Source organism: Tigriopus californicus, chromosome 5 (genome assembly GCF_007210705.1).
Source record: "Tigriopus californicus strain San Diego chromosome 5, Tcal_SD_v2.1, whole genome shotgun sequence".
Taxonomy (NCBI): Eukaryota; Metazoa; Arthropoda; class Copepoda; order Harpacticoida; family Harpacticidae; genus Tigriopus; species Tigriopus californicus.
Genome location: NC_081444.1, coordinates 6,712,888 through 6,726,884, shown reverse-complemented (window position 1 = coordinate 6,726,884; position 13,997 = coordinate 6,712,888). Strand labels below are relative to the sequence as shown.

Below are 13,997 nucleotides of genomic sequence, written 5' to 3'. Positions count from 1 at the left end.
GCGGCGCCGGTCACTTCCGCCAAGTGGCGAAAACAAAACGAACCCAGGGTTCTTCAGTTGCTGTGCTGTGTTTCACTGTGTGGGCATGCCTCGCTTCGCTGGTCGAAGCATCATGACTTAAACTTTGTGGTGCATGCGGCGGGCTATGCCCGCTGCTCGGCCCCTCTCTGTTGTGTTTGCCTCAGGCTGGCCAGGTAGCATTTTTCGATGCTATTTTTTTAAGATTAGCATCATTTCAAGGCCGCTGGCATTTCAATTTTTTTATTAGCATTGGTCTGTTTTTTAGCATTAAACTAGCATTATTTGCATAGTCCAAGCATTGTGAGATCTTGTCCAGCATTGTAGCATTTTTCCAGCATATTTTCACTGAAAAAATGACCAAAAAGGAAGAAAAGCAAAAGAAATCTTACAAGGGAACTACATTTGGCGGTGTTAACAATGTTCTTTCATAGGATCCCTTTCACGTTGCATGACATTGGTACGCTGAAGCCAAAAAGCTAATTACATTTTATACTTTACATAAATGAAAGCCAAATGATTTATTCTAATTGCTTCTCAATTCAAAGGGAGATTTAGCCTAATTTCTGTTTGGAAACACATTTTTGGCCCACCAAAAGATTTTGGGTTGGCTAACACAAATCAAAAAATTGATTAAAATGGTCAGTGAGTGTTCAAGGACGAAGTACCAATCCTGAAGTAAATGTAAGTATGGGTTAATTTCACTATAATATTCAAACAACATAAATGTTTTGGTTAGTTTCATTGTTCTCCGAAAAGTATTCCCCCCCCACATTTGAGGTAAACCAAATCACAAGATTCAAAAATAGCAAAAAAAGAAGAGATTGACATCAATTGAGCTCTATGGATAAAGAAACTTATTGCAGCTCTTGCTAATGTCCACTTTGAAGCATGATGCACGATCAAAAACCATTTTATCTTATTTTCTTGATCTAATCTCGCCCAAGATGAACATTTTTTAGCGATAAGATCAATTTTAATTGTGTGTGAAAAAACCTTGTTCAAATCCTGAAAATACATTTTTGCTCAAATAAAACTTGTCACTTTTTGGTGTCCCCTTCTAAGTCTCAGGGTTCAAAATTAAGCGAATATAATAAACACAACTGCATCAATTTTTTACTGCCAGGTTTTTCTTTAGATTTTTGTGTTTTTCAAATGTTTTTTTCTAAAAGTATAATTTTCAAGATGTCGCCTGAACATATCCTGTCAAAGAGTGCCAAATATAATTGAAATGTGAAACTGAAGTTCTTTATGAGCACCATGAATACTTTGCTTTTCTTAAAAAAGTAGCATTGTTCTAGCATTTTCGAATTCCGATTAGCATTTTTTTTTAGTATTGATTTTGCACGAGCTAGCATTGCTGGCTGAAAAAACCTGGCCAGCCTGGTTTGCCTCATTTGCACAGCTGGTATTATAGCTTTTGATGCGGCGGCGCTCCATAATTCTTTCGTGACACCAAACATGCCCTAAATGAGGTACCAATTTAGGATGTTTAGTTCCTAAAGGAGTAAAAACCTCAGGAGCTAGAGGAAAGTCATTATGATTATCATCTAGCTTTTCTAGATACCTTAAATCAACTTCATGAAAGTAGTTGAATGTCTGGGTTGCTACATACAATTTGCGTTCCACCCATTTAGAATGACCAATATGTTGAGATTGCATCATTGCCCAACCATATGAATTGTTCATATCAATGTAAGAAATGTAACTTGAGCGTTTATCTTCATACAAATCGCCCATGTCTTTGTTGTTTGCTTTTGCATGTTTTGTTGCAATGTATGAAAAACCACCACGAACACCTCGCTTTACAAAATTATACGTACATATCAACATTTGTGATTAGTTCTAATTTCTCTCCAGTCTTTTTCAAGGCGGTTCGCCTGGTCATTGCTGCAGCAGAAACAAAATGAAGTGGATCTAAATCATAATGTTTCAGGCCTAGCTATCTGTATGAGTTACATACATCAGCAAGCTGAAGAACATCTGTTTTGAGGTAAAGTTCAAGAAACTCTTGAAGATCATTCAATTGCAGTGTTTCCATGACATGAAGATAGTGCTGGTATCCTTAATCAGAGCGGTGTTCTTTGGTCAAATAATTGAAGAAATCATCTTTTGACAGTATTTTCTTCCTTTCTAATTTTTGTAGCTCATCAAACCACGCATAAGGGGATACACCTTTCTTGCCTAACAACTTGATTTTTTTATCATTTTCATTTTTCAATGGCATAGCTGAAAATTATTGTCTGAGAATTTGTATGTCCTTATTTTCAATGAATTTAGCAAAGTCAGTAAATTATTCTCTTCTATTCTTGAGATTTTTTGATTGTTGGTAGTTTGTTTGATTCTGAATCAAGATTTCGAATGATTGAGAAAGATGCATAAATTAATCTAAAAATTGAAATTTAACTCGGTCTCCACCAAAAAAGCTATTCCAGGACATTGTTACACATTTAGGTTTTTCACTGTTTTCCATCAGTGGAATACATTCAATTTCTGAAAAATATTTCATTTCCAGAAAAATAGATTTATCATAAACCCTAAAATTGTGTGAAACTACTTTGACGCACACATTTTTCAAACAGTATTTGAGATTGCATCCACTTTGAGCATAATAACCTCTGAATTTACCAGAAAATGACTATGATCTTTAACGACATTCTTGTTAGATTGTATAGCTAATTTACAAATATGACATTTCATACCTTCTTCATACACTGATTCAGTTTTCTCCATTGGTTTATTATAATTCTTAATAATTTGGTTAATGTTCTCAACATCATTTTTTTATTCTTTGATGAAATTCTGAGAAACCGTCTTTCCCACAAATTCCTTGTATTTTCCCACATAGTCTGAAAAGTAGGGTTTATAATATTCAGTTACACTGTAAACGCACCAATTGCCATTATATCTTGCTCTCTATTTTCTCACCCACATTTCTATTTATTGCTTCACAATAAAAAAAAAACTACTATAGGTAGTTCTGGTGCCTTACTACACTTGGTGAATGATCAAGTTCTAGCTCTTGTACAATCGTTACAAGTTTTCATGTTTGGGACAATGTGGCATTTCTTTGGCTTGTACTTCATTTTCCAAATTACACTCTGAATCATGTTTCATTAATTTTTCTCTTGAAGCATATGGAAGATGGCATCGTGCACAAAAATGTCTTTTCCCATTTATGTTAATTGATTTAGACAATGCCCTTGACACGTTTTTCATCCAAACATAGTGACCTTCAACTATCACATCACGTTGAGAATCTGCATTTTTCTGGAAATACATAACGTTGATAGCAGGAAATGGATATAAATGCTTATATGTCTCTAAAACATGAACATTAAAGGGAGGCAAATTAGGGTTATTTCTCTCAAAGTTTTCAAAATCTTTTTCATTTAATATTGTTGGAAAAGAGAGCTTTGACCAATTCACTTCATTCAAATAAGCTCTGTAATGTGAAATTCTATCAGGACCATATTTTGGGGGATGAAGAGCTGCTGCGATTGCATACTTGAAACATTCATTGTCATTATTTTTTGGATGAATATAACCTCCTGTTCGTATGAGAGCTTTTGGAAGTTTTATATACGAGGATCCTATTTTATTGTTGTATTTACTTTTTTCGAAAAGTGGTTGAGGAATCATATTGATCTGCTCGCATGGACATTTCAACACAAGCACGATATTGCCAACCAGATCCATTACCTTCAAACTCTTCGATTCTGTTGTCAAAATATGAGTGGGTAAGACTAAAGTAACTACCAAACATTGAAACATCTGTTATTGGCATATCTTTTTTATTCCGAAAACCATGCTAGTAAAAAATCTTGCCATTTTCTTTTTCTTTTACATATCTAACTTTCATGTTAGTATTCAATGTAAATTCCTAGTAGCGGTAAGGAAGTCCGCAAAAAAATGATTCAAATCTTTGGAAATGGTCCTCCAGACATTGCTTTACTTTTTTATGATTTAAAATTTCTTCTACATCTTTTGCAAAATTTCCAGTATTTTTCGAAATGGTGAATTTGGAAGTAAGTATTGTTCCATAAGTTCTCCCAATTGAAATTTCACTAATATAACTTGATGCATCATGAACTTTATTTTGTAGGCGGCGGTCAGAGACTGTTACTTGATTTTGATTAAGAAGAGAGTAAAAAAATAGTTTCTCACATAATTATAGCCTTGAGATTGTTTTTCTCCCACAAAGTTAAATCCTTGTATTAACTTATTTGCTATCCAATTCAACATTGTATTCATTGTATATTGTATTATAGAAATACATTTCCTTAAATAATTTTTCAAATTTGAAAGCACTTTCCAAATTTGAAAGCATTTTCCTACTTAAGTAATTTGTGTTTCATTTTCTGAGCCCAGCTAGCTGGGCTCCTTTGGTGCATTATGAAAAAGTCTCATTGAATGAGACTATACAAACTATAAGTAAAGGTCTCGTTGAACGAGACTTACGCCAAGTAACTGAGTGGCCGCCTACAGTGGTCTCGTTCAATGAGACTTCACAAAATATTGGAAGTCTCGTTGAACGAGACTTACATAATAAACAATTAAAATGAGATGGAAAATGGAAATATAGTGATATTTCACCAGGGATCCCCCTTGTGAAAAATTGAAATGCTCTGGAACTACTACCACAGAATAGTCTAACGGTATTCTTGGCCTCAAATCATACTTTTCTTGCCCTAAGAGACATGATGAGCATCAGTGACGTTGAGACAAAAATCGGAAATAAGTAGGTCTACCTCGAGCAGACTTCATGATTTATTTGGGTCTAACATAATAGTCCTAAAATATGGCAACACTAAAAATCCCTAAACATATGCGATATATTAAAAACCTACGGACTCCAAACAGAATAAGTGGGCAGACGATGGTCTGGAAGGTGATATGAAGGAGGAAGAGGCGTAGAAGGTGTGTCTTTTTGATCGTTTGACATGGGTCTGCTTGAAAGAAGATTAGAACATGATCCTCGTTCTTTCCACATCAGAAAGTCTCACGTTTCCTGTTCCGATCATGCAAGTTTAATGTGGGTAATGTGGGACGTGGGCGCCCTCGGCATGGAATCCCTTTTCAGGATGTGCCTCGTAGTTGACCACTTGAAGTTTTCCATATTTATCGAAAAAACCGTATCGACCCTTCACGTAACCAGCCCCATCTCGCTCTTCATAACGGAACTGGCGGTTGTAACTGAAAATGCAGAACAAATCAACAGGATCAGTTTCCATTAAGCGATTGATTCCATTTGAGGATTATATAACACCCCTTGAAATAATTAGCTGAAGGGATTTGGAATATATGGTTCAATTATTTCTTTTCTAAATGAATAGTATTACAACATGTGTTTCCCAATATCGATCGCACGAGATTCAAACTTGAGAGGAAAAGGTCACACACAAAGTAAATTAAAGCGTTAGGATGATATTTGGGCTGCCATTTTGGGCACAGGCTAACGTTAGATCGTTAAGATAGAGAGGATATGAAGCTTCACATCCTTTTAACTTCAATAGGCCAAGGGCATGATTTATTTCATGCACGTAAAGCCATAATAAACAGACGAAGTGCTCAAGCTCAAACTGCAGCTAGATTTCATTTTTAGATCTTCCATTGCCTCTCCGAAGTACTTATCTCAAGACTTCAATATCTACGAAGAGGTGTTCCTCTAATTCCTAAATCTGATTAGAAAGTGCATTTCCAGTGCTCGATGATCAATCCCTGTTTCTTTCCTCTCTTCTTTGAGCTCTTTGCTTACCCATGTCCAGTATCGTATCCGTATCGGTAAGAATGAGGTCCCTTGTGTCCATTGATTTGGAATTCCAAGCGGTCTTCCGTTTGATACACAGCCTAAGACGAAAAAATAGACTCAAAGGAACGGTCTCTATCGGGAAATTTCGTGGCCCTCAGTCAACTCACTCTAGGCCTGAATTTGGTTTAAGTCAACATTTGCTTTTAAATTCTTCCCTGACAATTGGAACATAGAGTCAGTCGTACATGAAGTTTGGTTGCTCAACGTATTTCAGATTGCAAATTGGGCAGACGGACTCACCTCGGGTTTGTAGGCATTGGCTCCAGCAAATACGGCCAATTCAAGTTCGCGTTGTTCAGCCGGAATGGGACCATCTGAGACTTGGATGTCGTCAAAGCGAGGAGCGGCTTGAAGGTCCTCAATGTTGGTGGCCGTGGCATAAGCGGGGCCTGAGGCGGGTTTGTAAACCTTTTCTGACAAAGGGGCTCTCTCGACATCTTCATTGACCTGTGGAGAAGGAAAACTCTCGGGTTGAATGCCACGTACTCTCAGGGAGGTCTGACCATTTGTGGACCATTTGTTGGACAAATTGTCTGGCATTTTCAAGGCCAAGCTTTTACAGCACACAGGGACTGTCCATGACAAATCACTTTGTTTGCGGGTAAAGGGACCAAGATGTCTACAATGGAGGCTTGGGTTTCTTTTGAATCTCAAATTGCGTGTCTCTTTGGACGAGCTCAATTTAGCACAAAAGGGTGGTGGTTGCTTTATTTATCCTTCAACGCGAAACATGAATGAAGGAGATTTACTCACAGCCTTGAAGTCGTTATCCTTGCGCTTATTAGCGGGTGGTGAATACGGATATGCGGGTCGAGCATTGAACTCCTGTTCTTCCCGTTCCCTTTGGCGCTGTTGTTGCTCTTTTTGCTGTTGTTGCTCTCGTTGACGTTCTCGTTGTTGTTCTCGTTGTTCCTCTCGTTGTTGTTGTTGTTGTTGTTGCTCCTGCTGTTGTTGCTGTTGTCGTCGTTCTTCTTGGTACTGTTGCTCTTCTGAGGCATCTTGGCGACGTTGGAATTCGCCATTATTAGTTCCTCTTGGATTATAGCGGTTTTGTTGTTTGTTCAGCCGTTGCCTATTCCCATCTCGACCATATTGAGCACCATCCTAGAAGAAACGAGAACACGTCGTTATGGGGACATATTCTTGGGTGACTTACGCTCTCCCCAGAGGCCATATTTTAGGCAGTTTGAAAAGTCCTTGAGAATCGTGCCAAACTTGACACAATCAATGTTGTAAAGTGCATTCGCCTGGTCTGTCTTCCATGGATTGGAGGTGAATTCAGAGGGAAGGGGACGATTTTAAGAGCTCCAGTTTCCACATCGGTCACTTCCAATTAGATTTAAGCGTGGCTGCTCAACCAAAGTTGTGCCGAAAAGTCAACCATGCAACAAGAGTTGTGGCAAACCTCTAGCGGAGTGTTCTTGGGTCCGCAAATAGATCCATATCTACCCAACATATATTGTGCTGTTACAGTCAATGTTGTGCGATCAATTTATATGTACGATTCCAAAACCAGTTAAGCGCATTCTCTGTATAATTTACATCCAGAGGGAGATATCTGCTTTCTGTAAGAAGTTCCATACTCATTATCCTGTTTACAATAGAAGTTCCCAATCCTTAATGAAGGTCAATCTCAAGGAAGGTGGATCGTGGTCGTGGTCGAGGTCATCCATCAAACAGGCTCAAAAACTCTTGGCTTACAATGAACATCGTCTAGCTCACCAGATACGACAGGAATCGGAACAAGGTCCCCAAGATGCCCAGAGGATCCGCCTTCCTTGAGATGCCAAATCGCTCGTCCCTTGTCTGCTGAGCGGTCGAGGATCTCGGTGGATTTTGACCTTGTACCTGCTGCGTGGGGTTGAATCGAGGGCCGTCAAAATTGAAACCCGTAGACTCGCTCTCGAACGACCCAAACCCTGAAAACGGGTCTTGAGATTGCCGAGCATTCCGGCCTTGCTGGGAATATGAAGGTTGAACTCGACGGGCGACCTTTCTTGCGTAAGGTCCGGATCGGCGGGCGGCAATGCGAGGGCCGTTATTAGGCCGAAGGCGACGTTGTGGGGTGTATTGGGCAGTCGCGAGGCCAATCAGGCAGATGGAAAGGAGCTGGAAAAGAAGCGGGGGAGAAAATCAACGCACGTGGTGAATGAGAGTTTATTTGCGTGTCTCGGGCCTTGATGATGACGAGTGAATCCTCCGATTTCTATGCCTGAAAAAACTTTCTACCATGATGTTCGACAACGGATATTCACGAATACACTCGCATACGCACGAAAGGAAGCACATGCTATTCGAAGTGGTTTCATTTAAAAATCCTGGGGCTAGTTTGCGTTAAGAGTTGAGCTTTGGAATGAGTGGTCGGTTTAGAAATCACTTAGTTCACAGAATGTTGTGATGGATGACTATTATTTCACTCATCCATTTTTCAGGGCGTGGGTTATCAGAACAAAACAAATACCAAGATGTATCCATCGTCTGCACATTGAATATATGTGATGTAAGTCCTATAGCGATAAAAGCCACGAAAGGCGGATATTTGTTTCAGAAACCCTGGGAAATCTAGTCGGGGCTTTACGTGTGCGTACTTAAGATGCATCATCGTCCATTGATAGGCCAAGATATTTTTCTCTGGATCAAAAGAAGAAAAAAAATCCCAAGCCTCTTTCACTCTTTACCTTTACTTAATGGCACCGAACTGGAGTGGTTTCCTTTTTCTTGAAAAACCTAAGGAATGCGCCATCAACTCGGTTCGTGGTTATGAAAGAAAGGTTAAAAGTACTTTCTGAGCAAGGACTCTTCAAAAGATGGGCCCTGCCATTTCTCCACACTTTTAAAAGGTGTCAATTGATGCAAACCATGCTTGACGAAAGTTAGCACTTGTTCCCAATAAAACTTGTTTGATCAAAGTGCACTCCATGACGAACTCCATGAAACTATGAACAATGGTAGTTGTGAGAGTGGTGAGAAGACAGATGTTCGTCTTTGGCCGAAGCAGACCTATCTCAACAAGTTGTGCTAATTTTCAAAGCTCCTGGCATTAAAATATGATTTTGTATGGCCTGGTTTCATACTGAAATCATTACAATGTCAGATTTATGTCAACGGTTATCAGAGAACTACTGTTCCATTGCATCCCAAGTAACCAATGACTCACTGTGTTACCACTTGTACGCGTACATATAACAAATAAGCATGCACGGCTTTTGCAATTAGGCAAGATATACACATGGATCATGTGACTAATAAGTCTGAACGACTTCAAGATGAGCAAAGGATATCAATGTCTCTCAAAGAAGAAATCTTACCACAACAGGCTTCATGATGAATCTGATATAACGACCCACTTGGTACGGAACTGTGAAGAGCTATTCAAGTGAAGATCGAGTTCGAGGAGATTGTTCTGGCCACTCCTCCACTATGCTACTCCCGGAATCTGACTGACGCTCTCGCACTTATCAAGAGTTTCTTGTCATCTATTTTTCCACTCTAGTTCGAATAGCCGAACACCCCGCTCTTACACTCATTGCACGGCATTCACGTGGTGGTAGTGGTAGTAATCCAAACGGCCCGCACCTCTTTCTGTTCCCCTTGCGTGCTTTAAAAACCAACCACCACACGGACCCACCGTCCGCCGCAGCAAACCATCGTCGCACCTTTGGTCACAATCATACATTTCACAGCTTGCCATCCAAGTTCCAACGAACTTGGTCATTTCTAGCGGGAAATTTCGTCCACGACCGATCCCAATGCTTCCTCATCCTGATGGCGTCTACCCCTCCCTCCCTTCCTCCCTCCCTCCCTCCCTCTCTTACTATCTGTACCTATGTATCCTTTTTGTGACGATCAAGAGAAGATGGTGTGGCTCCGAGACGATGGATAAGCTAGCATGATGGTGTCTTGGCATTTGGGAACACCATTTGAATATTGCCTTTCCACATTATGACGAAAACACAGATTTACAGATCCAGACCATGGACAATGCCAACCAGCTTGGCTCAATTACCCTGGATGGAAATGTCACTTTATACAGCAAGGTCTGACGAAATATCCCTCTTTCCATCTACGATTGAGCACGTGTTTGAGATTGGGAAGGAAGGTTTCGAATGCATTTTTAAGCGGATATTAACAGAAACTTTCTTCGAACTTGGACGATCAGGTAAGTGCTCAGATCGATTGTCGGGTGTACCCAATGACATCATAGTTGAAAAACGTCACAATCCGTTTCCTTCTGGTTTTCTCCCATGACAAATGCACAAACGCTCACAGCCAACTACTATAATCCGACAATGAGGTTCACTTTTCATTGATATAATTGGAGAAAATACCTGTCACAATAGTATGTGTCAGAAAATGATGGGAAAATGCCCTGCGTGTTCTTGGCCCTGAAGATTTGATTCCGATCCCAATTTGTTGACAATCATCGGATGAACTGATGGTCAACACACAAGGACAAGGCTGATGGTGATGCTGGTTGTATTCCAATTGGACACAGCCAAGGCAGTCAATACGTAGTACAATGAACGGAATCACAATAGAGCTTTGAATATCATCTTGGCATTGACCCGTAGAGTCGGATGCATTGGAATCGATTGGTATTTAGAGTGGAAGGATGAGGGTGACTTGTTGGAAATACGGTTAATGGACCAAAATAAAGGTTGACTGCACATGTGAAATATATATGGCATTCCTGAGCTACGCACATTTTTGACCTGACCTGACATTCTCATCCCTCGGATGAGTGTCATTCTGCTTGGTCAGGAGAGAAAATATCCTGCTCCTAAAATGACTGATTCCGTTGACAGAAGTGTTCCGCTAACTCTATCAAAAGCGATAGTGCCTACGGGGTTTTATTTGGTGGATGGATTCGGTCGCATTTTATGAAAGCGCTTCACATTTTTTATCTTCATTAAGGCGTCAAGTTATGTTCAATTACCTTTTGAACTTGACGGACATATTTCGTGAGAGTAATCGAAAGAAGAGCCCTAGTCAAGCAGGACTATGGTAACTAACCAAGACGAACGAGGAGGAGGCCGACCATCTGGTACCATTTGAACCGATTGTGTTTGACCAGATTCTGTGTTGATAAGGCGGGGAAAAAGAAGAAAAAGTTGGAAGGAATCATGACAGAGTTGGAGAAGAAAGAAACAGATTTTAGTTTCGGTCCGAGCGAGAGAAAAGCCAAAAAGTTTCGAAATCGTCCTTGACTGACCAAGCTATTAGTGGTACACATGGCATGCTCCGAAGTTCAAATTTAATTGCCTTCCTCCGGGTTCGGTCTGGTCTTCTGGTCTTATCGGGTATAATAAAGCAGGTCATAATCCTCGGGACTATTAATGGGTCGAAATTTTATGGTCAAAGCTGGAGGTGAATCCATCTATGCGACATAGACCAAATCTTGAGGAGAGATTCGTTTTGATGGTCGGTTTTACTATGCGGAAAACTGTGGCGGCCGCCGGGGGTTAAAGTCATTTAATTGAAAAAACATGTAGTGGGTCCAAAATGAGTGAAATACATGATGATGGTTTATAAATTCACTTCTGCTTGAAATTTCTTTTAGAGGGTTGCATGGCTTGTGTATGCATAATAAAAGGAATTCCCTTAGCATTGAAACACACATGTAATCTATGGGTTCCTTTCATGCATGATAAGATCTACACGAAACGAACGGGGAGGAAACCCTGAATGTGGTCGAATGGTCAATAGAACTTGATGCGATTGGTCCACAACCATCTTTAATGTGATGCAATCACGATCTTAAACATAACGAAATTTGACAGAAGCTTTTTCATTATCAACTATGTTCAACGTGTGTATTCAAGTCGCAGTATCGGACAATCACAATATAATTAAAAATCAGTGGGTATTGCACTTCTAACAAAAGGTAATAAACCAGCCGACTAACAATGTTAGCATGACAGGTCCTACAGATTCGTCATAAAATAATGCTTTTGGATGCCTTGCATTATCTTGCTCATCGAAAGGGCCTTTTTTAAGGATCTTTTATTATATAGTTCACAATAAGTTTGGATTTATGAACACATGTGAAATGTTACAAATTATTGAAGGAATATTACTTTTTGAAAATCAAGGGAAAAATTGGACTTAACGGTACTTTCGATGGCATTTCGAGGGAAAAAAATTCAGTTTGAATACACATTAATTTGCCAAAAAGATAAGTAAAGAATATTGTCTCTAATAGACCGTCGTCGTTTGGTTTCTAATTCCCAAAGACACACCGACAATAGATGTGGAGTCTGTACTTCGGGAACAAAATCACTGTCATTATTTCTGGGCGATGAAAAATAAATGCAACAATTTCATTTGGCCGATGTTTGTCAGCTTATCCACGGACGAATGTGGACTGCAAATGGAAGCAAAAAATTCATTTCACCTAAACCGCTCATTTTATTCCAAATAGGCGCTTGATACGACCATAAGGTCTTGCTGAATAGAAGGACTTGGCCAAATTTGAGCCCAAAACTATGCATAGGGAACTCAGGAGATATGTCCAAAGTTATCTAGTAAGCACAAGATAAAATTTGAATTTTTTGCCTGCTCTTGATCAGCTACATAAAAGCTTTTGACAATATAACTTTGAAAGGAACCTCTTTACAAGTAAATGATATAAGAATGGCCTGCCTTGAATTTAGAGGTTCTACATTCCTTATTTTATCACTTTAATTCGAAAAGTGACTCAGGGTCGTTATGACCAAGAGCAGACCGATTTGGCGGGAAGCACGTTCACAAAGTCCATAGTTCTAGAAGTGTGTGGCTTATCTTGAGCGCGGGTTTCTTAGTGTCAGATAATGCATTAGTAGATTTGAAGGAACGTTGTCTTATTGACCTTGATCACTTTCAGGTGTTTGCGACTATCTCCTGTTCTTTGATCTCCCTCACATTTTGAGAGTTGTGAAAGAAACCATTCTCAAAACAAATTTACATTCATTTTCTTTATATTGCAATTTTGGACTTGGATCGGATCCGAACCCAATCCGACTTTTTCCATTCCCCAATCCGAATCCAAACGAAACGTTTAATCCGACCGTTTTTTTCCCTTTTTTTTTCAAATTTCAAATTATAGATCAAGAGCCAAATGACGTGAATCAAGGCGTGGATATTGGAATTCTAGATGAATGTTTTTGACCATTTTTATTTAATGCGAACCCTCTGTTTCGGATTACAAGATGCGAAAAAATACCCACTTAATAGACTCACCATGACATTATTTCACACCAAACAAACCAGTCATATTTTGGAGCAAGAGCCAAATGACGTAAATCAAGGCGTGGATATTGGAATTTTCGATAATGGTTTTCTACCACTTTCATTTAGTTTAGAACCCTGTATTTCTGTTTGAAAAGCAGTTAAGACCCTGAAATGAAATAGACTGTCGAGAAATGCAACAAATACTACACCCACCATGTACATGATGTGGAACCAAACAAAAGAAGCGACATTTTACACTAATGCCAAATGGCGTGAATCGAATATTTTCGACCGTTTTCATTTCGTTTAGAACCCGGTGTTTTAGCTAGCTAGCTATTAAGACCCTAAAAATATAGAATTTACAAAAAAAAATTCTACATTTGATAGACTTACTATAACATAATTTGAATCCATACAAAAGCCGTCATGTTTTGAAATACAGTGAAATGACGTGGATCTGGGCGTCGATAACGTAGTTTTCGTTGAATTTGTTCAAAAAAAAATAATACTTAATTTGAAACCCTCTCTTTTGGGTTGCAAGCTGTTAAGACCCTGACACTCGAGGGGCACACCTTTCTGTACCAAAGTAGTAAATTGATTTCATTCATTGCAATCTTTCATGATATTTCCTGTAAATTAATATGTACTTCAACCCAAAGGTATTTCCTGCAAATGACACCAAAAACACCTTTTGGTCCCAAAGAAGTAAATTTATTTCTTTCATTGCAATTTTTCATGACATTTTTGGTAAATTTATGTGTACTTCAATCCCAAAAGCGCTTCCTGGAAATGCCATCAAAAACACCTTTCAATCCCAAAGTTGCAAAACGTATTTGTCTTTCTTTATCTCGTCTTATGCTTTCTCATCTTTGTCAAAGCATATTAGACCCAAAACTATCAAATAAGAAACAATATAAATACTTTATTTTGCAAAAGGACTCACACTGTCATCAGATTT

At 39.1% G+C, this 13,997-nt stretch overlaps 1 protein-coding gene across 1 annotated transcript; it reads right to left on the bottom strand.

Annotated features, from left to right (window-relative positions):
- Window positions 1-4,765: 4,765 nt before the first annotated feature.
- LOC131880301 (transcription factor SPT20 homolog) lies at window positions 4,766-9,271 on the bottom strand. Its single transcript, XM_059226899.1, has 6 exons — window positions 9,139-9,271; window positions 7,679-7,939; window positions 6,584-6,934; window positions 6,071-6,277; window positions 5,777-5,868; window positions 4,766-5,214 (listed from the first exon to the last, which is right to left on the bottom strand). Exons 1-6 carry the CDS (start codon window positions 9,151-9,153, stop codon window positions 5,049-5,051), a joined length of 1,092 nt encoding a protein of 363 aa, XP_059082882.1. The 5' UTR covers window positions 9,154-9,271; the 3' UTR covers window positions 4,766-5,048.
- Between the last annotated feature and the right edge of the window lie 4,726 nt (window positions 9,272-13,997).